Genomic DNA, 25,615 nt, shown 5'->3' with positions numbered 1-25,615 from the left:
CGCGCCGGAGCGGGAGCGCCGTGGGCGCGCAGGGTGAGTCTGGAGCATCGCCGCGGTGCAGGGCGGCGCCGCGCCGGGGGGAGGGGAGGGGAGGAGGGGGACGGTGGGGAGGGGGACCTCCGCGCGTGGAAGGGCTTGGGGCCGCACCCCGGCGGAGGGTGGGGAGGGCTGAAGGTCCCGCACCCCGAGCGCACCCCTCCGTCCCCGTCCCGCACCCCCCCCTCCGCCCCCACGGTCCCCGGGAAGCTGCAGCCTGGAAGGGGGCGGGGCTCGCGCGCCGCCTCCAAGATGGCGCCCCCCGCCCCCCCCCACCCCGTCCTCCGTGCGCGCCGCCGCCGCTCGGGGCGCGGCCCCGCGGCCTGCGCGCTCCTGGGCGGGGGATGTTGTGATGGAGAAGCCGCGGTGGAGCCCGAGCCCCGCCGCAGCCTGAGGCAACCTTCCGCCACCTGGGCCCGGGGCCTCGCCGTGCAGGTAGGAGCTGCCCCTGCCCTCGGGTCCAGCCCCGCATGGCCAGAGCCTGGTCACCCATTTTAAGCAACCAGGGGTGTGTGTGTGTGTGAGGCGTAGGGGGGGGGGAACCCCTGGAGCTCCATCCCCGCAGTGCCCCAGCACCCCACCCCCTCCACCTCGAGCCCCGGCCAGGCCCGGTTCCCCCTCCCTCCTTCTCCTCCCTTCCCCCCCTCCCCCGGCCTCCTCCTCGCTGGGTCCCGCCTCGGTCCGCACCGCGGCCCCTCCCCTGATCTTTAACCTCTAGCTCCTCCGGGATGGCTTTGGGTGCGGGAACCTGGGGCGCGAGGCGAGGGGCGGGGGCGGGGAGGGCTGAGCCGGGCTGGGGACCCGAGGGTGGGGGCCCCCCGGAGGCCGCACCGAAGATTCCAGCTGGAGTCCGGAGGCCTAGGATCTGTCAGGCCGCATTCGGTTGCCCCCGGCCACCGGAGGGGTGTGCCCTGGGGCCAGCTGTGTCCTCAGCTCAGTCTGGAGGCCTAGCACGGCCAGCCCTCCCTTAGGAGCCGTGTTCCACCTCCACTTCGGAGGTTATTGGGAATCTATTTTGAAGCGTGTGTGTGTGTGTGTGTGTGTGGATGTGTCTCCTTGCGTTTTGCACGCATCCCTCCCCTCCCCCTCCCCTCTCCTCCTCCCTCCACCCCAGCTATGGTGTCAGCACTCCCCACCCTGTCGCCCTGTCTACACTTCTTAACTCCCCATTCATTCGTAAAACCACTCTACTCTGTCTCTGACATTCACTGGAACGATGGATGTGCCAAGGTCATTGGGGACCTCCTCCTAAGGAGAACTCCAGGGGACACTTTGCTGTGATCCCCATTACCCATTAATAGTATCCCACTGGTGTGCACCAGGGTACTCTCCTTGAATCTTTTCCCTGATCTCTCTCCTAGGCTTTGTCTGCTCTCTCTCAGTTTCCTGTATTCTCTCCCCTCTCTCTATTTGCCGAAGAGGCTCTTGGTTCTATCGTCTCTCATTCTGCGCTTTCTCCCTGGGTGTTTTATTCATTCCCAAGGTTTCAGATTTCGTATATATGCTGATGATCCCCAAATTTATGTATCTGGCCCAGAAGGCTCTCCTTAAATCCAGACTCATATATCCAGCTATCCTCTGAAATCCCTTTGGAAATCCAGCAGGCGTTCCAAAACTGCAGATCCCTGGCTGAATTATCTTCTCTGGCTCCTCTACTCCTCTTCCAAACATTCTTCCTCAGAAATGACTGCTTTCCAGGTAGTCACATAGGCCAGAGTCCTAGGAAACATTCCAGATCAACTGCTCTTCCTCTTCCCTGTACATTTAATATCACCAAGACATCCACTATCTAAATATTTCGATCCACTGCTGTCAAACTAAATCTAGACCATTTCCTCTTTTCTTCTTTGCCTGCTGTAATAGCGTATTGTCTTGCTTATCTCTCCATAACTGTTCTTAACACAGTACTGAGTGATCATTTAAAATATTTATTTACCCGATCACTTATTCATTCAACAAATAGGACTTGAGCACTTGATATATACAAAGCAGCACTGAATTAGGTACTGAAGATATGATCAATGATCAAAATAGACTAGATCCTTGCCCCCAGAGAGTTGGTAATCTGTGAGGGAAATCAATAAGAATAACGTTATAGGTGGGGCCCTGGTGGCTCATGCTTATCATCCTAGCTACTCAGGAGACTGAGATCTGAGGACTGAGATTCAAAGCCAGCCTGGGAAGACAAATCAGAGATTCCTGTCTCCAGTGACCCAGAAGAAAGCTGGAACTGGAAGCATGTTTGAGGAGGTAGAGTACCAGCAGTGAGTCAAAAAGCTGAGTAAGAAGGTGAGGCCCTGAGTTCAAGCCCCAATCTCCCGTCTCTACCACCAAAAAAAGGAACAGTATTGCAGGCTGGGTATAGTGTTACACACCTGTAATCCCAGCTTTAAGGAGGCTTGAAACAGGAAAATTTCTCATCTTGAGACCTTGTTGCAAAACACCAAACCAAACTGGGTGCTTATAGCTCATGCCTGTAATCCTAGACTCAGGAGAATAAAATTTGGAGGATCCAAGTTTGAAGCCAGCCAAGCAGTAACGTCTGTGAGAGACTTTGTTTCCCAAATAACCAGGAAAAAGCAGAGCTAGAAGCATAGCCTAAGTGGTAAAAAGCCTGTTGAACAAGCATGGGACCCCGAGTTCAAACTCCAGTACCCTCCTGAAAAATCTCTGAAAACCAGAAAAGAAAACCCCATCAAAATAAAACAGTACCACCAGGCGCCAGCAGCTCTGTCTATAATCCTAGCTACGGAAGCTGAGATCTGAGGATCACGGTTTGAAGCCAGCCCAGACAGGAAAGTTTGTGGTACTCTTTTTTTTTTTTTTTTTTTTGTCCAGTCCTGGGTTTGGACTCAGGGCCTGAGCACTGTCCCTGGCTTCTTTTTGCTCAAGGCTAGCACTCTGCCACTTGAGCCACAGTGCCACTTCTGGCCATTTTCTATATATGTGGTGCTGGGGAATTGAATGTGGTACTCTTATCTCCAGTTAACCACCAGAAAACTGGAAGTGGTACAGTGGCTTAAAGCAGTGGAGAACTAGCTTTGAGTGAAAGAACTCAGGGATAGCACCGAGGACCTGAGTTCAAGCCCCACAACCAACAAAATAAATAAAATAAAATAAGTAAAGCAGTACCGTTACGAGTGTAGTAAATACAATGAAGGAAAGATGTATGATGCTTTGAGAGCGCATAAAAACAGTGGCTAACCTGCCTTTGGGAATAGCGAGAACCGATTAAATTAAGAAATAAGGAAGAGTAGAGCTAGTAACTAGGCTGAGAGAATAGGGGTAGAAGGTCTTAGGCAGAAGGGTAATTAAGCAGAAGGGCACACCACTACGTCTCTGAGGTCCAGAACAAAGCCTTTGCAAGCCAGGCACTGGTGGCTCACGCCTGTAATCCTAGCTACTCAGGAGGCTGGGATCTGAGAGTTGTGGTTCAAAGCCAGGCTGGGCAGACTCTTACCTCCAATAAGCTACTCAGAAAACGCTGGAAATGGTGCTGTGACTTTAGTGGTTGAGTACTAGACTTGAACAAAAAAAAAAGATCAGGGACAGTGCCTAGGCCCTGAGTTCAAGCTCCATGTCCTGTCTCCCCCTCTCTCCCCCAAAGCCATTGCAGTTGGAGAGGAAAATAACTAAAGCTGGGGGCTGGACGGGGATTGGGTAAACAGGAGCCAGGTTAGTAGTATAGTTTAAGACATGCTAAGAATTTTGACCTTAAGGTCTTTGACTTTCACAAAGACATGGATGGTAGTGGAGGTGCAGAGTAGATGATGTTCAGAATGTTTTTGTTTGTTTGTTTGAAGAAAGGATCATTACCTGGAGATGGATTGAATGTAGGGAGTGAGGGCGAAGGGTCTATGCAGGATGGTACTCTTCCTTCACTGTGCAGAGGCAGATGAACCCACAAAGGAGTTTAAGAAGCCAATACAGAGTGGCCAGTAGTACAGAAAGAAAACAAGGACTTACCAGGTGCTGGTGGCTCATCCCTGTAATTATAGCTACTCTAGAGGCTAAGATCTGAGGATCATGATCTGAAACCAGCCTGGGGAAGGAAGTCCATGGGACTCATACTTCCAATTGACCAGAAAAAAGTCAGAAGTGGAGCTGTGGCTCAAGTGGTGGAGTGCTAACGTTGAGATAAAGCCAAAGGACAGCACCCAGACCTTGAGTTCAAGCCCTCAAATCAGCACCAAAAACAAAACAAAAGCAAAAGAACAACCCTTCCCCTCCAAAGAAAAGCAAAACAGGAATGTAGGGTGGAGGCCATGAATGAAAGCTACTGAGAGACTCCGGGGATCTGAAACTGCAGTGAGTACAACCCAGGTGACCGGAGACCCACTGAATGAAATGACAGCAGCACTATGTTGACCTGTAGAAGCATTATTGAATTTTGCTAGGGATGGAAATAAGATTAGAAAGGGCCAAGGAGGGCTGGGAATGTGGCTTTGCGGTAGAGTGCTTGCCTAGCATGCATGAGCCCTTGGGTTCAATTCCTCAGTACCACATACACAGAAAAAGCTGGAAGTGGTGCTGTGGCTCAAGTGGTAGAGTGCTAGCTTTGAGCAAAAGAAGCTCAGGGGCAGTACTCAGGCCCTGAGTTCAAGCCCCAGGACTGGCAAAAAAAAAAGTGGGGGGAGTGTCCAAGGGGCTGGATTCTAGTGGCTCCTGCCTGTAATTCTCACAATTCAGGAGGCCAAGCTCTGATGATTGATCATAGTTTGAAACCAGCCCGGGCAAGAAAGTTCACGAGGCTCTTATCTCCATTTGGCCACTAAAAACGTAGAAGTAGAGCTGTGGCTCAAGAGGTAAGTCACTAATGAGCAGAAAAGGCTAAGGGACAGTTGCCAGACTGAGTTCAAGCTTGGACACACACACACACACACACACACACACACACACACACACACGGCTGAGGAGTGGAAGGTGAGGAAATGGCTACAGTGACTAGACAGAACCAGGGCGTTTACTTGTGAGAGGGAAAAATGGTGGTAGAAAATCCTAGAAAGGCATAACAGGGTGGATGCAAATTAGAGGGGCAGCCGTTGGTTTTAGCAAGAAAAATGTTGCATAGTTGGTGAATTCGTATGCTTGAAGATGCTCTTTAACCAATAGTTTCTCTTTCCTGGGTCAACTAGGACAGAAGGCCATCTTTGAGAGGCTGGGGGAGTTGAAGCAGTGGCTCAAGAGACTTGTGTTTGAGCCTTAAGCAGTCTTAGTTGATTCCTGTGTTAGAGGAAGCCTTAGACTTGGTGCCTTGTTTTCCCCCCATCACAACAATCGGCTGTTCAACAAACATGGAAAGGCATACTTCTAGATGTTGGTGTTATACTGCCCTGTGATGTGTTGTTCTGTAATTCTCCCTCTAGAGCTCCTCCAGGAGAGCAATCTTTTATTATTTGTTTCTCTCCCCACTGCCAGGCACTGTGCTTGCTCTCTTGTAAGGTGTCTGGTTCGAAGACTCTTGATGAGTAGGATTCAGCGTCTGCTTCCATTCATTTCATATGAGTTTCTTTAGGCTTCATGGCCCCTCCTTTTGGTTTCTGGCCCCAGGACTCTGTTCAGCTTCCTGCCTTGAGCCAGAATTCATGTGACTGTTTCCATTCTTTGAGACTGAGATTGGATTTTGCTTCTTCTTGAAGAAATTGAGTAGCTGGTCATTTTTTAATCTCAGAAAGTGAAGTAATGGAAGCCCTTCTGGCCCAGGCTAGATGCTCAGGTCCCAGCACGGGCAACAGAAGTTCCCCAGCACTTTCCTACTGTAGAGTCAACCTGGCTTTTTTCTGTCCCATCATCACATTGCACACTTTTCTCAGAACACCCTTCTTGACCTCTGAGAAACCTTGCTTCATCTACCACCTTCCCAAACTTACGGGCACGTAACTGTTGAATAATCTTTGAACCAGGGTGTTGGTTGAAGCAAATTCTTTCTCCTTGTTTTTCTAGATCTCAGCTTTACTTTCCAGGGCTCCCATAGGATCTTACTGTCCTCTTCTATCATCCTGAACCCCTTCCCAAAGACTCCCGCTGCCCATCCTCAACCCACAGGGCCACACAAGCTTTCTTTGGTATCTATTCCCAGCCAGTTCGAAGCTTCCCAATTTCTAGTTCCCCTCTCCCCAGTATCTATCTATTCTATCCTTCCTTTCCTACGATGGCCACTCTCATAAACACACAGAATACTCTCCTTAGTACTAGACTGTGAAATTGAGTAAGATGTGGTCCCAAGTATTCTTATTTTAAAATTTAATTTTATTGTCAAGGTGATGTAAAGAGGGGTTACAGTTCCATATGTAAGGTAGTGAGTACATTTCTGATCAAACTTGTGGTATACCTCCTCCTTCATCCCAGGTGTTCTAATAGCACATGATACTTTGTGTTGTGGACACAAAGGAAGGAATAGTCCAGTCCCAAGGGTGGGGAGGGAACAGAGAGATTGCATAGGAGTGGTGACTGTTGAGCCAAGGTTTGAAATATAAGAGGAGGTTCTCACAGGAGAAGACAGGATTCCAGGCTGAGGGAACAGTGTAAACAAAGACCCAGAGCCTTGTCTGGCATGTGTGACAGGTTCCAGAATCCACCACAGTTTAGTGGCTGGAATAAAAGGTATGCAGGGGGCGGGAAGGGGAGAGATATCTGAGAGGTCCTTGGGGTGGACTCAAGGAAACTCTTTGGGTATCTTGCTATTGAGCTTAGATGTTATCCCAAAGGCAGCACTGAGCCCTTTAATTTTATAAACCAGGAAATGACACAATCTGCTTTCCATTTTTGGAAGATTACTGTGCCTCTGGGTGGAGGCAAAGCTGCCTCTTTTTTTTCCTTCTTTATTCCAGTGACCAAGAGCTTCTTCTCTGCCCAGGTAGAGCCACCCTGGGTAGATTATGTGAGGCAAATACGCAGACAGAAACCTTTTTAAAAATGACTTTACAGATGTATGGCTAGCCTTGTGCTAGGATCTTAGGAGCTGCTACTGAGACACAGTGACATAACCAAGGTGTTTGATGGTCTGGCTAGAGGAGATGTATCTTAGTGTCTCATGGGCCTAGGAGAGGTAGGAAGATAAATTAATGCATTCTTTCAACAGATATTTATTGAGTCCCTGCTCAATGCCAGAACTGTGCTAAGGCACTAGGCCTACTACACTGAAAAAAAAAATAATAGAAGAAGCTGGGAATATGGCCTAGTGGTAAAACTGCTTGCCTCGTATACATGAAGCCCTCGGTTCGATTCCCCAGCACCACATATATAGAAAACAGCCAGAAGGGGCTCTATGGCTCAAGTGGCAGAGTGCTAGCCTTGAGCAAAAAGAAGCCAGGGACAGTGTTCAGGCCCTGGGTCCAAGCTTTAGGACTGGCCAAAAAAATTTAAAAAAAAGAAGAAGATGCTCTTTGCTAGTGGCTCATGCCTGTAATCCTAGGTAATAGGAGGCAGAGATCCGAGGATCGTGGTTCAGAATCAGTCCAGGCAGAAAAGTTCTTAAGATGTTTATCTTCAATCAACTAGCAAAAAGCCACAAGTGAAGGTGTGACTCAAGCGGTAGAGTGTCAGCCTTGGGTGAAAAAGCTAAGGGACAGTGCTCAGGCCCTGAGCTCACAGCCTAGTACCAACATGCAAACAACAACAACAAACACCCCAAACAAACCCAAAAAGGCAAAATTCTCATTAATATGGAACTTAAATTAGAGACCTGAGGAGACAACCACTAAAGTAAATACAGGATTGGTTTGTTAGAATTGTAATAGGTGCCTGAGAAAAGTAAGGTTGCAAAGGAGGAGAGAGATAGCTTGAAATTTTAAAAGGAGTGCTTAGGGAAGGCCTCACTGAGGTGACATTGAGGCAAAGACCTAAATGGCTGGAGGGTCCAACTCTTGAGAGAATCCAGATTTTGTGAGGGCTGACATGGGGACTGACTGGTGCCCTAGGTGAGATACTTCATAGAACTAGTCACCAAAACAGAGCTTCAGCCGGCGGAAGCAGCCACACAGGAGCTGAAAGCTCTTCCTCTGTGAGGAGCCTTCCTGGGCCGTGCCCTGGAGGGCTGGCTCTACTTACACTCATTTGCTCTTGTTCACATGGTCCTTAGAGTAGGGTGGGATTGGGAACTTGTTGAGCGCCTTGATTTATCATGAAACAAGCACAGCTTAGAGGGCTCACAGTGATGGAGCTTGGGATAGCAGCATAGCAGGAGGAAAGGGTCAGTCCGTGTCGTGTCTAGAACTTGGCATGAGCCAGTCCTATGCCAGCTGTGTCCCTGGCACAGTAAGCGCTGGTTGGATGAGCTGTGGGGGTAGAGGTACAGAGAGACATTGTGCAGAGGCTCTGCTGCTGGTGGGGCCCAGCAGGCACTGGCCCTGCTATCGGGATCGTAGATGGTAGTGGGGTGGGCTACAGATCAGGGTGTGGCTTGTAAGGAGGGTGATGGTACAGGGGCAGGAGTCCATCCCTGTCATTCTGGTGGGAAAGTAGTTCATGGGTTATGGATCATTGTGTACTGGCCTGCCGAGTATGTGGAAATGAGGGCTTTGCACAGGTCTGGGGTGGAAGCAGGGATGCTGTTGTCCAGTCTAGAGGCTTATCGTGGTCTTCCTGCCCCACCCTCCAGGATCTGCCAAGGCCATGTCTCTTCCATCGTCACTGAGCCAGTCGGCCATTAATGCCAACAGCCACGGAGGCCCTGCACTCAGCCTACCTTTGCCCCTTCACGCTGCCCACAACCAGCTGCTTAACGCCAAGCTGCAAGCCACAGCTGTGGGACCGAAGGACTTACGCAGCGCCATGGGGGAGGGCGGTGGGCCTGAGCCAGGCCCTGCCAATGCCAAGTGGCTGAAGGAGGGCCAGAACCAGCTCCGGCGGGCTGCCACCGCCCACCGTGACCAGAACCGCAACGTGACCCTGACCCTGGCAGAGGAGGCCAACCAGGAGCCAGAAACAGCACCCTTGGGCCCCAAAGGCCTGATGCATCTATACTCTGAGCTGGAGCTCTCGGCACACAACACAGCCAACCGAGGGCTTCGAGGACCTGGCCTGATCATCAGTACCCAAGAGCAAGGCTCAGACGAGGGAGTGGAAAAAGCAGCGGGAGAGGTCGAGGAGGACGATGAAGACGAGGAGGAGGAGGAGGAGGACTTGTCTTCTCCCCCAGGACTGCCCGAGCCCCTGGAAAATGTGGAGGTCCCCTCTGGGACCCAGGCCCTTACAGACGGCCCTCGGGACCACAGCAAGAGTGCCAGCCTCCTATTTGGCATGCGAAACAGTGCAGCCAGTGACGAGGACTCAAGCTGGGCCACCTTATCCCAGGGCAGTCCTTCCTATGGCTCCCCCGAGGACACAGGTACCTTGTGGACCTTGACATGGGGTATGGGAGGTCAGGGGGCCAGAAGTTAGGCTTCTCCATTCGGGGGCCAGGTGGGGTCTAACTATCCCTCATTCGTGCTGTGGTGGATGGGTCTGTTATTCGTTATGCGTGCTATCCTAGTTGGTGCATGGACTGGTCAGGTTATCAGGCACAGATGAGTTAATTGCCCCTCTGCTTAGCTTGGTGGTATTGAATGCATTTAAGAATGCTGTGAGGTAGATATGGTTACTATGCCAGTATTTCAGATGACAAGAGGCCTAGAGCGGTTTAGCTGCTTTCTGAAGGTCACCACGAGTATGAGGTCCCAAAAGAATTGAGATCTAAACCAGGTCTGAGTCCTTAAGCAGTGTATGCACCACTACCAATGCAAGTGGCACCATGCACTGAAGGTGCACTTGGAACAGCCTGCCCTGTTTCACAGGCCAGGTCTGGAGTGAGCAGCCAGCCCCTCCGACACAGGTCAGTGTGGAGAGTTGGGGTGGGGGTGTTGTGCTTACGTTGTGCTTATTAATGGTTCACAGGCCTTACAGAGAGCACCATGCTGGCCACTGCCAGCACCCATTATGTCAGGAATAGGGTTTTGACTAGGAGTCAGGGAACAAAGGAAGAATAAATGTTTCTATGGGAGAAGGGGCTAGATATTAGACTATGAAGATCGGTCATTGAGTGTGTCCCATTTCAAAAAGCCCAGTCTCCATCTTTGTTGATGTTGCATAGAGATAGACAGAATTGAGGGTCAGAGGGAGAGGGAACAGGCTGTAACCACAACCCATGGATTAGTGTATAGGCAAAGATGCAAGAGGCTGGAGATGTAGGTCGCTGGTAGAATGCTCGTATAGTGTGCATCTTCACGGGCTAAACAATTAACCAACCAACAATCAAATAGAGAAGGCTCCCTCATACCTGGTAGTAGATACCACACCCAGACCCTAAACTGTGGGTCCTTTGCAGGGAGCATTTAGTTCAGTGAGTCTAGAATTACACATGCTTTAACACTGTGGACATTTTCAAGCACAACATAGAGGTAATAGAATAATGGGCCTACTTTATTCCTGGCCTGGTTTCAATAATTACCCCACCCACTTCTGGGCCTCTGTCTAGGTTATTATTACTTTCATCTGTAAATGTTTACATATGCATTTCTGGTAGGGAAAAAACACTATTAAAACATCAAAATTTCATCTGATATGTACAAAAGCTGAGTGGCTTCTTATGATCATCAAATATCTGGTTAATGGTTAGTTACATTCTCCCCATTGTCTAATAATGTCCCTTTGCCTTTTAAAAGATTGTGGACTCTGTGAATAGATATCCAAATAGGCACATGGTTGATCTGTCTCTTACAGTTTCTTTTGATCTACAAGTTCTCTCTTTGTCCTTATTTATTTTATTTATCTTTAAGAAACTATATTGCCCATGCTGATTTGTTATGCTCTGGATTTTTCGGACTGTCTTCCTGGGTGGTATTTAACATGCTCCTCTTCCCCTAGCTTAGTAAATTAGTAGTTAGCTCTAGAGCCTTGATGAGGTTCAGAGTTGAGCATTTCACTGTGCTTTTCTGCAAGGAAGCAGCAGCACCTCAACCAAGCAAACTCTGCCTGCTTTTGTTTTGTGATGTCTAGCAGCCTTTGGTGGTCACTGCCTCCATTTAAAGGGAACAGCCTCTATTTCACTCCAGCTGATTTTTACAGGGTTGAAGTGGGAGAAGATGCAATCTCAGTGGAGCCAGTTGAAGGGAAATTAAAAGTTAAATGTTGATGTGAAATACTTTAAATATGAATGCCCAACTGGCGTTTTCAAAAGCGTTGTATGGGCTAGCCAAGGTCTTATGTTTGCTTTAGTCTGCAGTTAGCAGGTGGCTAGCTTGCAACCTAGGGGTCATGAATCACTGACCAAATAGAGGCTTGGGTGCTTAGTGGCTCCTACGAGGTCCCTGGCGGCTGCTTTTCTGAGCCTCTGGGATTGTAGGGTGGAGTGCTGAAGAGCTGGAAAGGGTGTGCGGGGCATGGGCAATGATTTCAGCCAGGCTGGGGGATTGGTGGGACCAGTCTCAAGGACTATATTCAGAGGGGAAACTATGGGTGTTGGGTTGTGAGTTTAGCCCCAGGAAGGGGTTGAGTCATTTGCTCACTCTTTTGTCTCTAGGTTGCTGTGACCCTGAAAGTCCTAGAAGACAGTTGAGTTCCTGTAGGCCAAGGGTTAGGGCTGAGCAAAAAATTACTTTCTTCCTTCTCAACCCAGGAACTTCACAAAATAAATGAGTGACTTATGAATGAATGAACTTTATTACTTGAATTGGGTGCATACACTGTGCCGGGCTTTGTCCTAAATGCTAGGATGTGTACTTTAGGGCAAAGATGTTCTTGAGTAAGAACATCTTGGCACTCACCATCTAAGGAGAGCCAGAAATATGCAGACAGCTATAGCAGCATGATGCTGGTTGGTAGGGTAAGTGGGGGAGGGTACCGTGGCTACTTATATATGCAGTGGAGGGGAGGGAGGTGGACTCGTTTCCAGAAGTAGCCTTAACACAGATGTCTGAAAGAGGTGTGAGTGATCGTAGTTGAAGTTGGAGGGAGGAAGATTAAGGCTAGGGAGAGGATGAAGGACTTGTCCCAAGCAGAGAGAGCTAAGCAGCGTCAGGAATGGTCAGATAGAAGGCTGAGGGGCAGACCGTAAGGGCTCAAACAGCAATAAACCCTGAGGAGGAGTTTGGATTTTTATCCTCAGGGCCAAGAGAAAGCAGTTACGAGTATTAAGCTGGAGAGTAACAAGGTTGGATTAGCATCTCATAAGACTCATTGAGCTTATTGTGTGCGACTCATATTGGAGGAGATAAAGCGGAAAAAAAAGAAACCATTTAGAAGGTTATTGCAACAATCCAGGTAAAAAAGAGATGCTGGCAGTAAGGCTGGACTGTGGTAGGGTGGAAAGAAGAGGAGAACCTTCAATGAATGGTGTGGATTTCTGAACCAATAAGTGCACCTGGCTTAGCCACTCGATTCTCGGCATGCATGTCTGTAGGAATCAATGCAGCTGGGAAACTATACCTTCTGGAATAAATGCATGCAGGTAGAAGCAAAGGCCCGGGTGGGCTATGCTTGGAGGGAGATGTGCCAAGCTCCAGAAGGACATCCCAGATGGTCAAGGGGGGAGAGATCGGAAGGGTGAAGCTCTTTGAAGCCGGAAAGCACAGGCTGGCAGAGATGGCAGGTGGATTTGTGTATGTGACAGTGAACTGGAATCCCCCTCAGATTCCAGAAGTGCCTCACCCTCCACGAAGCGGGCTTTGGATGGAGGGGACCTTAGCTGCTGTTGTTCTTGGAAGGTTTCCATGGAAGAGTCCTGAGGGCAATGGAAGGGCTCTGGGGGCAAGAACAGGGACTAGCTGAGTCTCGGCTTAGTGTCAGGGCCTAACATGGGGGTCCCTGGGGGTTGGAGAGGCTGGGTGATGGCCTCAGAATGTGCATGGGTGAGAGGAGCCCCTTCTCACTGTGTCTGTGGGCGCACCTCACTCTCGTAAGCTGAGGATGGTGAGGAACCTTAGCCTGAATTACTCACATCAGGTGTGCAAACACCTTAGTGTAACCACACCCAGTCCCAGCCCCTCTGTGCCAAGTTGCCCGGCAGCCTGGGTCTTGAGACTGCCTGTCCCTCAGTGCTTCCTCTTGGACCAGTCAGGATTCCTGGTTTCCTTGGTAACGGAAAGCACGTCAGCAGTCTGGGCGCTCCCAGCCGGTCCTGGTGCTGCGGTTGCCGAGGAGACGCTGCACCCTAGCTGGGCCTTGGCAGGTGAGGGGGGGTGGCGGGGATACTGGGAAGCCTCCAGCCCTGCCTCTAGCTTGCTAGGTCCCCGGCCTTGGGGGCCCACCCTTGGTTTGGAACTGGGGCCGGATCTAGGCTGGGAAGGGATCCCTGAGGGCCTTGAAGCCACACCCAGCAGATGCTGAGAACTGTAGGTTATGTGGGGCCCCAGGTGGCTGGGCTGCTCCCAGGAGGCTCGGCCTCTTGTTGTTCCTGAGACTGGGCTTAACTGTGGCATTGAGCTGACCGCTGGAGGGTGGGATGCAGATTTGGCACTGGGGGCGGGGAGCCAGCATAAGGAAGAAAAGATGGGAGCAGGAAGATCTGGGATCTCACGAGAACACCCCCTGCCCCTTCCTCACCCATCTCCACCCCAGGAGGTTCCTTAGTATGGTGGTCTTGGCCCCTCCCTAGAGAGCTCCTGGCGGGGGAGGATCTTGCCTGGCAGACGCTCTGCCCTGGTGAGAAGGGGGCGGGATGAGCTTTTCTCCGCAGCCTAGCACCAGGCTGTGAGCCCAGCTGGCTGGGCCGGAGAGGCTGGGAAGGAGGGAGGGTGGGAGCAGGAGGGGCTGGGAATTAGCGCCATGTTCTCCCAGGACTTTTTCCTGGCCATCATCCTTCAGGATAACAGCCCAGGTGAGGAGGGGCAGCATGGGCGTGGGCACCAGGCGGGGAGGGACTGGCGGGGAGGGCAGAGGTGGAAGATGCCTGGGCCGGGTGCTCTGCTCTCAGCCAGTGCTGTGGGTCCCACATGCATGCTGTGCAAGGATGTGCAGGAAATGTTTGCTGGCATCTGTGTGTACTGGATGGAGGTCAGGGTGTGAGCCTTGTGTCTGCACAGATGTGGCAGGGGTTGGTGTGTTTTATGTCTGAGTGTGTGGGAACACACTTGTGGGCAGTGCCTGGTATAGATGGCTGTCTGTGTACACATCTCTGTGTGAGGGACAGCCTGGAGTCGGCATCTGTGTTTGCACCTGAACCTGTGTGCACACCTGTATATGATGTCTGCAAACATTTCCCTGTGTGCTGCATATTTGTGTTTGTGGCTGCACAGGACTGCAGTGTGTGTGTGTGTGTGTGTGTGTGTGTGTGTGTGTGTGTGCAGGAGCTGGTGAGTGTGTGCAACTTTGTGTATCCTGAGATATATATGGACATGTATGTTAGATGGGAGGAAGTTAATTGGGGTCACTCACCTTCCCATCTCTCCCTTCCTCCCCCCCCCCCCGCCCCACTTTCCCTGTTTTTCTCATTTGGCCACGTCAGAAAGCAGCAGAGCCCAGGAGGAAAGCTGAGCCATGTTCCCTCCTGGTGGTCCCCCATGTGGCGACTCCAGACTGTAGGCTCTAGAACGAAGCAGGAGCCGTGCTGTGCAGAAGCTTTTCCTCCCCCACTTCTTCTCAATCACTGGGTCTCAGGGAGGGATGGGGCACTGGGGTCCACTGACTGCTTGTTGGGTGGGCTGATCCTTACCAAGCTTCCCACCTGGCAGATTCCTTCTGGAACCCCAACGCCTTCGAGACGGATTCCGATCTGCCAGCTGGATGGATGAGGGTCCAGGACACCTCAGGGACCTACTACTGGCACATCCCAACAGGGACCACCCAGTGGGAGCCCCCTGGCCGGGCCTCCCTCTCACAGGGGAGCAGCCCCCAAGAAGAGTCCCAGGTGAGGCTTCCTGGCCTGTTGTTTCTTGCCTAGAGATGCAGGGGTGTATGCTATCAGAACAGGATGAAACCCCCATTCCCTGCTCCATTCCTCCTGCAGCTCACCTGGACTGGCTTTGCCCACAGAGAAGGCTTTGAGGATGGAGAGTTTTGGAAGGTGGGTGAAGGGACCTGCTTCATCATGGGGGTAGCTGGAGAATGGGGTGTCTCATTTTGGCCCTGATTCCTCATTCCCTCTTTCTAGGATGAGCCCAGTGAGGAGGCTCCGATGGATTTGGGACTGAAGGAATCTGAGGAGGGCACAGTGCCCTTCCCAGCTCAGAGCCTCAGGTGAGTCACCAGATACCAGGGCGAGGAGTGGGGTGGATCTATATGAAAGGGCCCGGGACAGCTCCACATGCAGGGTCACTGTAACAAACGCTCTCCCCTGCTTCCAGCCCAGAACCATTGCCCCAAGAGGAGGAGAAGCTGCCCCCACGGAATGCCAACCCAGGGATCAAGGTTTGTTCAAAAACAACACCCATTCTGCAGGCGGGGGACCCCTTGTGTGCAGAACAGCCCCTCATGCTGTGCTGTAGGGAGGTGTCTCTGATCTGATCTCTGTGAGGCTCCCAGGTTCCAGGTTCAGGTTCTTTCTGCGAGGACTCAGCGTAGAGTCCTGTGTCTTCACCATTTAACTCCACCAGCCAGGGACCTTGTCGTGGCCCTTGCAGGCTTGGCTCAGGTGTTCCCATTGTGCTGCCAGGGGATTTTCTCTGCCTCCCTTTCCTGTCTGGGGAGCCTGTGTTGTAGTTTGGAATGCCTCTCACCTGCCTTCTTCTGGGCCCTGTGTCTAAGTACCTCCAGGGTCAGCTGAGATCTACAGCCCCCTTACCCCTCTTCTGTGTCTGGCAGTGCTTCGCCGTGCGTTCCCTAGGCTGGGTGGAGATGACCGAGGAGGAACTGGCCCCAGGACGCAGCAGCGTGGCAGTCAACAATTGCATCCGCCAGCTCTCCTACCACAAAAACAATCTGCATGACCCCATGTCTGGGGGCTGGGGGGAGGTGAGGGCCGAGGCTGGTGAGGTGATCATACCATGGGAGTGGGCAGAGAATTGCGAAAGATGGGAGATCTGTCCTGCCCAAGAGAGGGCTGGGGAGGGGTGGGGTGGACGTTGGCTCACTCCTGAGGCAGACTGTGGGGTGGGTAGACAAGGGATCCCAGGCTGGGACCGCGAAGGCCGAGTTTGTGGCTCACAATTGAATCACGGAAAGAGGACCTCTACTAGAGCAAGATGGCTGGTTGGACATAAAAGCAAGGGTTTCCCCACCTGTTCCCCCAGTGGTAGCCTCTCCTGACCTGCAGGTGGCCGAGATTGGCCACCTTCCCAGCTGGCGTATTACTGAGTATCTGCTTCCTGGGCCTGCAGGGGAAGGATTTGCTGCTGCAGCTGGAGGATGAGACACTAAAGCTGGTGGAGCCACAAAGCCAGGCGCTGCTGCATGCCCAGCCCATCGTCAGCATTCGTGTGTGGGGCGTCGGGCGGGACAGTGGAAGGTGTGAACAGGGCCCAGGGTTCAAGGACTGGTGGGGCGGGGAGCAGGGGAGGGGGATCATGCAACAGACGGAGTATTCTCCCCTAACTCTGTTCTTTGCCTCTCTTGTGCTGCCGGACCCAGAGAGAGGTACTATGCCTATCTGCCTTGACCAAGCACTCCTCAAACCCTGGACCCAATGCCTCAAAGCACCCAAGCTCTCCTTCCTCCTCTGCCCTATCCCTTCCCACCTGCTGTGCTGGACTGTCCTCCCCACATCTCCGCATGCTTGCCTGTCTACCCTCCCTCCAGAAGGCAGACCTACAGGACACCGTCAGAGGGCAGAAGCCTTGGAGAAGCTGCCACGGGCAGGGATGATGTGGGTGGGGTGCCGGTTAGGCTCAGCCCTTGATGGTGCTAAGAGACACTGAGGTGACCCTCCCCCAACAGGGACTTTGCCTACGTAGCTCGAGATAAGCTGACCCAGATGCTCAAGTGCCACGTGTTTCGCTGTGAGGCACCTGCCAAGAACATCGCCACCAGCCTGCATGAGATCTGCTCTAAGGCACGGCCCCCTCCACTCCCTGGACTAGCTGCCACATTTGCTTTACCAGGGTGTGGGTGGGGTCACTGAGCCAGGAGGGGGGGGTGGTGCCAGGGTGATGAAGCTCTAAATAGATTCCCTCCCCCGCTCCTCCCCTCCTTTCCTTCCTTCAGATCATGGCTGAACGGCGCAATGCTCGCTGCTTGGTCAATGGACTGTCCCTCGACCACTCTAAACTTGTGGATGTCCCTTTCCAAGGTCAGTGTCAGAATCACACCAGGTCCAGCTCAGTTTTGTTGGTTAATGTAGGTCACTCAAGAGCATCCTGAGATAGAAAAAATGAACACATGGAGAATGAATAGTGGAGATGGTTTAAGTGGAGGGACATTGATTCAAGGGAGGAAGGGCAGGGAGTTGGGGGGGGAGATAGGACCTAGGCTGGACAGATGGCCAGCTTATGCCCTGGTGCTGGAGACTAGGAGTCAGCAAGAGCTGTCATCACAGCTGACCTTCCTCTTCTTCCCACAGTGGAATTCCCCGCACCTAAGAATGAGCTGGTGCAGAAGTTCCAAGTCTACTACCTGGGGAATGTGCCTGTTGCTAAACCTGTTGGTATGTGTGTCTTCTTCACTTGGGGGCCACCATCTTGATCCTAGAGCTCTGCTCCCAGTCTCTGCCTTCCAGTTTCTTATGGTGGACCTTCCTTCTGTGTAGTTTCTACCTGCCCCTCAAAATGCACCTCATCTTCCTATATCTCAGTCCCAGCTATGCTCTTAGCCCTCCTCTAGCAGCAGTGAGCTTGCCTTCACTTGCATTTGTCACATGACCGGTGCTTAGCTAGACATGGAGCCGTGCCCATTTGCACCTGCTATGCCGGTGGAAGAGGAGGAAGAGCCCACACATCCATCCCATGGAAAAGCTTTGGTGGTTATGGGAGGCAGGTGTTAGGTGGCTGGAAATACAAGGCAAATAGCCTAGAGCTGCGTTCAGGATAATAGACTCTTGGTCTCTACAGGTGTATAGCTCCAAGGAAACCATGGCTGGGAGAAAACTCAGGATGCATACAATTCAATGTTCTAATGAGAGACTGCCGCAGAGTTTCTCTGTACCAACTGAGCAGTATAATATGCATGAGGATTTTTTTTTTTTTGCTATGCTTGGTCAAAACAGCATGGAACTGGCTCACACCCATAATCCTAGCTGCTCAGGAGACTGAGGTCTGAGGACTGAAGTTCAAAACCAGCCTGAGCAGGAATGTCCATATCTCCAATTAAGCACCAAAAGGCCAGAAGTGGAGCTCCAGGTGGCTCAAATGGTAGAGTGTGCTAGCCTTGAGCAAAAAAACAAAGGGACAGTGCTCAGGCTCTGAGTTCAAACAACAACAACAATAACAAAACCTTGCATGCAATAAATCCACGAATAGTTGAATGTTGGGGGCTTACACCTATATAACTAGCTAGAAAGTTGACATCTGGAAGATAGCAGTTCAAAGTCAGCCAAGGCAGAAAAGTTTGAGAAATTTCATGTCTAATTAAGTAACAAAATACTAGACCGGAGGTGTGGTTCAATCGGTAGAGTGCCAGCTGTGAGCAAGAAAGCTTTGAAGTCAAGGCCCAGTACCAGCACGCACGCACGCCCACGCGCATGTGCGTGTGCGCACACACACACACACAAATAATGCAGGTTTACTACATTATAGTACCAACTATAAACTCTAAGCATCCAGTGAAAGAATCATAATTGGCATATGTTTTACTGTTGTAGAGTAGTTACATACATCATTCTTTTTCTTCAGTGTTGGGGATTGGATACCAGCCTCATGTATGCTTAGCAAATGTTCTACCACTGAGCTGCACCCTCAGCCCTCATTTAATTCTTGATAATCCTATCAGATGGTGGTTATGAAAATATCATTTTATTATTCTTCACTTTATTTTTTGTGCTTGAATTCAGAGCCTGGGCCCTGTCCCTGAGCTTTTTCACTCAAAGCTAGCACTCTATCACTTGAGCCACAGCTCCACTTCCAGATTCTTGTGGTTAGTTGGAGATGCGTCTCATGGACTTTCTTGGGCTGGATTCAAACCATGATCCTCAGATGGCAGCCTCCTGAGTAGCTAGGATTACAGGTGTGAGCCACTGGCACCTGGCGATAATGCTTACTTACAGGTGAAGAACTGAGGGTAGCAAGTGTGCTTTTGTGGTACCTTTGAAGCCTACCATGTGCCAGGCACTGGGAGAAGAATGGCACAATCCTGCTTTCATGGAGTTCACAGTAGGAAAATCGGAAATGAATTAATCACACAAATACATAATACTAAATGGAGTCGTGCAAGGTAAAAAAAAAGTAGCAAGGTGTAACACAGGAACTTCACACAAAAGTCTTCCTTGTAAAAGTGACATTTGAACTGACATACAGACTATACTTAGAAGCAAATGTCGTAAAGTGGGGTGGAGGTAGGGATATGACAGGTATAGATGATTCTAGATGGGAGGAAAGAGTGAATGAGAAGGGTCCAGAGTAGAAGGCACTTTGGTGTTTGGAAGGCACTGAGAGAAAGCTAGCGGTGCAAGGTGAGGGGTGGGGGAGAGACTGTAGGGGTCGGACTGTGAGGCTCCTAGCATAGTTAATGATTTGGGTTCACACTAAGAGATACAAGAAGCCATTTCTGTTAGCTTTTTGTTTTACTGTCACAGCGAACAGTTGAGATGATGGATGTATGAAGAGAAAAGGTTTATTTTAGCTTGTAGTTTCAGAGGTTCAAATCTATGATCTGTTGACACCATTGTTTTTAGACCTGTGCTGAAGCAGCACACCACAGGAGAGCACATGGCGTAGCAAAACCACTCTCCTCTTGTCCAGGAAGCAAAGAGAAGAGGCCAAATTCCTTCAGTGCTCATTCCAAATCACCTAAAGACATCCTGCCAGGCACCCCTCCTTTGGTGGTAATGGTGTCTGAACGCAGGTCTTCATGCTTGCTAGAGCCTTGCTACCTGCCTAGTCACATGCCTGCACGCAAATCATAGATGAAATTAGGCTTCTTTGTAGCTAAAATAATAGATGTGTTCAGCTCTTCATTGGAAAGGGATCTTGCGAACTTTTTATCTGCTTGGATTGGCCGTGCCCTATGCCACGATCACAACAATCTAACAATCTTAGCCACTAGACATAAGCCACTAGTGCTTGGGTAGCCACCACCTCCCACTTGCTGGGGACTGAGCCTTTAACACAGGGACCCTTGGGAGACGCTTATCCAAAGCATGGCACCGTTGAAAAGCTTTTAAGAAATTCATTTGAGCGGAAGTGCTGGTGGCCCACCCCTGTAATCCTAGCTCCTCAAGAGACTGAAGTCTGAGAATTGTAACTTGAAGCCTGCCTAGACAGGAATGTCTGTGAGACTCATATCATCAATCAACCAGCAAAAAGTTGGAAGTGGAGCTGTGGCTCAAATGGTGAAGTGCCAGCCTTGAGCGAACAAGCTAAGGGACAGTGCCCAAGCCCTGAGTTCCAGCCTCAGTACTGGCACCAAAACCATGATGTAGCATTTGGCTACATCATGGGAAAAGATGTTGAGCAAGTGGAGGTGAGCGGAGGGAGGATCTTGGAACAGTCATATCTGTCATGAGAGTATCGAGGGCAACCGTGGAGCTGAAGCGGAGTGCGTAGGTTCAAGAAATAACAGACAAGTAAGATCAACAGGCTTGATGATCAGCTGACTGGAAGGCAAAAGGCACAGGAATTCAGATGACACCTGGGCTTGTGAATGTGGACCCGACTGGATAATGGTTCCATTCTCTGAAGGCCATAGGTTCTGGGAGGGGCAGTTTTGTTGTGTTCCATTTTAGACATACTGATTTGAGATGTCTTTGGGACAGCTGAATGGCAAAGTCAAGTTGATCCACAGGTTTGGAGCTGAGAGTAAAGGTCTGGCTTAGGTAAAAGTTTGGGCATCCCTGGGGAGTAGAGACAGTCAGAGCTGTGAGGAGCTTGACCCCGGCAAGGCGAGCTGTCTGAAATGAGAAGGGAAGGAATGCTAAGCCGAGCCTTGAGGACTTCAGTGTTTAATAGTTGGGTGGAGAAGGAGGATGCTTCTCAGAACAGTGAGAGCAGGAAAGATGTGGGAGGAAGAAACTGCTTCAAGGAATGATCGGGTGTCATGTCAAAAGACACTGAGGGGAAGTACTCACCAAATGTTTGGTGAATGAATAGGAATTAATGCATCCGATTCATCAGAAAACGGTAATCCTAGGATTTAAAATCCTGGTTGTCTTCTGCTCTTTTCTAAAAATCATGGTAATTTTTTCAACTGGTCATGGTGCTTGAACTCAGGGCCTGGGCGCTGTCCCTGAGCTCTTTTGCTCAAGGCTAGTGCTCTACCACTTTGAGCCACAGCATCACTTCTGGTTTTCTGGTGGTTCATTTCTCATGGACTTTCCTGCCCGATCTGTCTTCCAACGGCGATCCTCAGATCTCAGCCTCCTGAATAGCTAAGATTACGAGTGTATTGGCCCAGCAATCATGGTGATTTTTGTGGCCAAAATCTTATATTAAAAGGGGGGAGGGGTGTGTGGGTATGGTGGTATATATCTGGCATCTCAGCATTCAGGAAAACCAGCCTGAGTAAATGCTGAAATCCTGTCTCAAAAACTAACAAAACGGGCTGGGAATGTTAGTAAAAATAGTTAGTAAAAATACATAAGAATGTCAAGATACAAAATGATACAAGTATGTGAATGTGTATACTTTTGTCCAGAAATATTTTGAAATATTTATAATTTAGGGGCTGGGAATGTGGCCTAGTGGTAGAGCGCTTGCCTAGCACGCATGAAGCCCTGGGTTGGATTTCTCAGCCCCACATATATAGAAAAAGCCGGAAGTGGCATTGTGGCTCAAGTGGTAGAGTGCTAGCCTTGAGCAAAAAGAAGCCAGGGACAGTGCTCAGGCCCTGAGTCCAGGGCCCAGGACTGGCAAAAAAAACCAAACTAACTAACAAAACAAAAACCAAAGTGAGAAGCCTTCTTTGAAAAGGTTGGGGTAGGCATTTTGAAGGATGGTTTGGGTATTCCTGTAATGACTCGGAGCTGGAGGTAGAAGCATGCCCAGGGAGCAGGATGACCCAGGGAGCAGGCTTAGATGACCTCAAAGGTTTGCTTTTGTTCCCTCCTCCTCCTCCTCCTCCTTCTCCTCCCATTCAGCTTTTTTTTTTTTTTTTTTTCCCCAGTCCTGGGGCTTGGACTCAGCACTGTCCCTGGCTTCTTTTTGCTCAAGGCTAGCACTCTACCACTTGAGCCACAGCACCACTTCTGGCCATTTTCTATATATGTGGTGCTGGGGAATGGAACCCAGGGCTTCATGTATACGAGGCAAGCACTCTTGCCACTAGGCCATGTTCCCAGCCCTGGTCTGTGTTCTTAAGATGGCTGCAGTCCACTATGGAAATAAAGGCTTCCAGATGCTGTAAAATACTGTGATAAGAGTCATCCCAGACTTGTCCTCTTCCTGCCTGGGAGAATGAATGCTTCCCAGCTGAGATCTAAAGGATGAGATTCTGGGATTGTCCAGCAGCAGACAAGCGGCGAAGGGCATTCAGGACAGAGGCTGCTCCCTTACCAACCGGCTGTGCTGAGGAGGTGGACTTGTACTTTGTATTTCCAATCTGCCTCACAGTCCGTTTGCCCAGATTAGATGTTAAATGCTACAGGCATCATTTGAAGTTCAGGAAGCAGTGAAATTATGTGGCTTAACACCTCAGCTGGTCCTGTTTTTGGAAGATTTGCATGCCGGGGAGAATATGTTGGCCTTTATCCAGCTAGAGGTAAGATGAAGAAGGCCAAGGTCTCGGGAGGCTTTCGTGGAAACATTTCTCCTCTGCTTTGTCTTGTCCCACAAAGGAGCCACATGGTCCACTTCAGGGAGCCCAAAAGGTCTGGAAATGGACCCTGGAGGTATATAGCTTTTGGGCAGATGCTGAGCCAAGACACAGCAATCACACAGCCAGCTCAGCTGTACAGTGGGATTCGAACTCATGCGTCTGCCAAGCTGCATGCTGTGTTGGTCCAGTACATTTAAGAGAAAGTGGGATAGCCGGATGGAAGTGTTTAAAAGCAATTTGAGGTGATGGAGACTATAGTGTTTGAAGGGAAAGGTTATTGATCTAAAAGTGACACCTTAGGTTTCCTGGTCATTATTTACAGTATAGATTTTTTTTTAAAGATAAGAACTTGCTGGTAGCACGGTCTTGAAATAAGGTTTTGCTCGCGTAGCTGTAGCTGGATATACTTCAGATTGGCCTCAAACTTAGGTGTGCAGCTGCCCATAACTTGATATCTTCCTGCCTTAGTCTCCTGTGTATTAGGGTTACAGTGATGCACCACAGCCCCTAGTATAGTACAGACTCTTTTTTTTTTTAGTTAAACTAAGATTTTTGCACACTGTTCTAGACCTGAAAACTAAGAATATAGAGAAGAGGTAGAAGAAGGACAGATCCTCATTTGTCTTTGTGACTTAAGACCCATAACCTAGTCTCTGTAAACTGCAGTTTCCTCATCTGTAAATTGGTAATAAAATACTCTTACAACATTGTTTTGTGAGGCAGGTGCTGGTGGCTCACACCTGTGATCCTAGCTACTCTGGTGACTGAGATCTGAGGATAGTGGCTTGAAGCCAGCCCAGGCAGGAAATTCCATGAGATTCTTACCTCCAATTAACTACCAAAACAGGTAAAATGGAGCTTAAGTGGTAGAGTGCTACCACTTGAGTAAAAAGACAAAGCTCAGGGACAGCACTTGGGCCTTGAGTTCAAACCCCAGGACTACACACACACACACACACACACACACACACACACACGATTGTTTTGTGGGCAAAAAGGAGACAATCCAGTATAATGAATAGCTCAGTGTCACACAGAAAAAAACAAAAACTTAAATGGATATCTTTTTATTAAAAAAAAAAAAAGTAGGAGTCTTGGGAGAGGATGGCCTGGCTGGTTCGGGAGTGTGTGTGTGTGAAGCAGTGTAGTGTGTGAGTGTGGATGAACACACAGAGCCAGAACTTTCCAGAGGAGGAAGGTCTTTCAGTTTAGGAGGCTAGAGGAAGAGACTGGCAAGAAAGGAAAAAACAACCACGCGTAGACTTCAAGGCAGAAAAAATCGAACTGTGATGTACGGAAATGGAGAAGGATGTTTAACTGTATTTAAGGATTAAAGAAGAAAAACTACAACCAGGAAAGGACGCCTGGTGGGGCTGCGGGCTGCTGGAGTGGGGAGGGAGCTGGGGCCACACATTTGACTTGAAATCAATAGGTCTAGGATGGAGCCGGGGTCTCCTTTCTCTCCGCTCATGGTACCACGGGCCTGTTCATCTCTTCTAGGGGTAGATGTGATTAATGGCGCCCTAGAGTCAGTCCTGTCCTCCAGCAGCCGCGAGCAGTGGACCCCAAGTCACGTCAGCGTGGCCCCTGCCACCCTTACCATCTTGCACCAGCAGGTAAAGAGCCAGGGCAGGAGAAGGCATGGGCCAGAGGCCTGGGAGTGAGGGAGGAACTCTCGAGAAGAGGGCCGAGCCTCTGTGGAACACAGGGCTGGAGGATGTCCTTTTTTTTATCATGGAGCTTGAACTCGGGGCCTAGGTGCTGTCCCTAAGCTTTTTTGCTCGAGGCTAGCACTCTGTCATTGTGAAACATAGCTCCTTCTGGCTTCCTAATGTTTAATTGGAGATAAGTCTCACTGGATATTTCTGCTCAGGCTGGCTTTGAACCACAAGTCCTCAGACCCCAGCCTTCTGAGTAGCTAGGACTGCAGGTGTGAGTCACCAGCACCCAGCCGATGGCTCTTAACTGAGTTACTTCCCTCCAGACAGAGGCAGTGCTAGGGGAGTGTCGGGTGCGGTTCCTCTCCTTTCTGGCTGTGGGCCGAGATGTCCACACATTTGCATTCATCATGGCTGCGGGACCAGCCTCCTTCTGCTGCCACATGTTCTGGTGTGAGCCCAACGCTGCCAGCCTCTCGGAGGCCGTGCAGGCTGCGTGCATGGTAAGCGGGAAGGGTTACGGGGTGGTGCTGCGACCTCCCATGAGACCAGCCGGAGAGTGACTGTCCCCTCTTGCCTCTGTGCAGCTCCGCTACCAGAAGTGTCTGGATGCCCGCTCCCAGACTTCCACCTCCTGCCTCCCAGCCCCTCCTGCAGAGTCTGTGGCCAGGCGGGTAGGGTGGACTGTCCGCAGGGGTGTTCAGTCTCTGTGGGGCTCCATCAAACCCAAACGTCTGGGAGCCCAGACTCCATGAAGAAGCCTCCTTCCTCCCTCCACCTGCTTGTGTTGGGCCCCAGGGAATTCAAAGGTTTGGGTGCAGGAAGGGGCTCTGGAGGCCATTACTGGGCCCCAGGTCCCCCAAAGCAGCCCCTCCTCAGTAACTCGGGTTCCCTGCCTAGGGGCTGGGAAGGGAAGCTCTCATCCCTTAAAAGAAGTGATAACACTGGATTAATGACAAGAGAATCAGGAAACCAGGCCAGCCCCGGGCCCTCCACCCACCCCCAGTGTTTGAGGTGGAGCAGGAGGAACTGGTCCAGGCCAGGCCCCATCCTCATAAGGCCCAGCAGGGAGAGAAGGAGGAGAGGATTGGTCTAGGCATGGGTCCCCTCTCCCCGGCTCTGTGGGCACCTCTGCTGTACTGATAACACTAATAAAGTCTGTCTGCGCTGCT

The 25,615-nt window shown here is 50.5% G+C and overlaps 1 protein-coding gene across 2 annotated transcripts; it reads left to right on the top strand.

The window, feature by feature from the left end:
* On the top strand, positions 1–25,614 carry Apbb1 (amyloid beta precursor protein binding family B member 1). Of its 2 annotated transcripts, none has more exons than XM_048359827.1 (14): positions 1–33; positions 8,636–9,364; positions 14,682–14,857; positions 14,957–15,013; positions 15,101–15,186; positions 15,294–15,357; positions 15,751–15,900; positions 16,266–16,393; positions 16,822–16,936; positions 17,089–17,173; positions 17,444–17,527; positions 24,286–24,401; positions 24,770–24,946; positions 25,031–25,614. In XM_048359827.1, exons 2-14 carry the CDS (start codon positions 8,650–8,652, stop codon positions 25,196–25,198), a joined length of 2,121 nt encoding a protein of 706 aa, XP_048215784.1. In that variant the 5' UTR covers positions 1–33; positions 8,636–8,649; the 3' UTR covers positions 25,199–25,614. The 2 variants fall into 2 exon arrangements, with proteins under 2 accessions (XP_048215784.1, XP_048215783.1); XM_048359826.1 differs by lacking the exon at positions 1–33 and adding an exon at positions 269–471.
* Position 25,615: the final 1 nt, after the last annotated feature.

This window comes from Perognathus longimembris, chromosome 13, assembly GCF_023159225.1.
Source record: "Perognathus longimembris pacificus isolate PPM17 chromosome 13, ASM2315922v1, whole genome shotgun sequence".
Taxonomy (NCBI): Eukaryota; Metazoa; Chordata; class Mammalia; order Rodentia; family Heteromyidae; genus Perognathus; species Perognathus longimembris.
The sequence above is the reverse complement of the archived record's forward strand: the minus strand, read 5'-3'. Positions and strand labels throughout refer to the sequence as shown.

Excerpts from the sequence above, each read along its gene's own strand:
- Apbb1 (XM_048359827.1), top strand. The coding sequence starts at position 8,650 with ATGTCTCTTCCATCGTCACTGAGCCAGTCGGCCATTAATGCCAACAGC. Across the intron at positions 17,174-17,443 it reads TGTGGATGTCCCTTTCCAAG|TGGAATTCCCCGCACCTAAG; the intron begins GTCAGTGTCAGA and ends TTCTTCCCACAG. Across the intron at positions 24,947-25,030 it reads CCGTGCAGGCTGCGTGCATG|CTCCGCTACCAGAAGTGTCT; the intron begins GTAAGCGGGAAG and ends GCCTCTGTGCAG.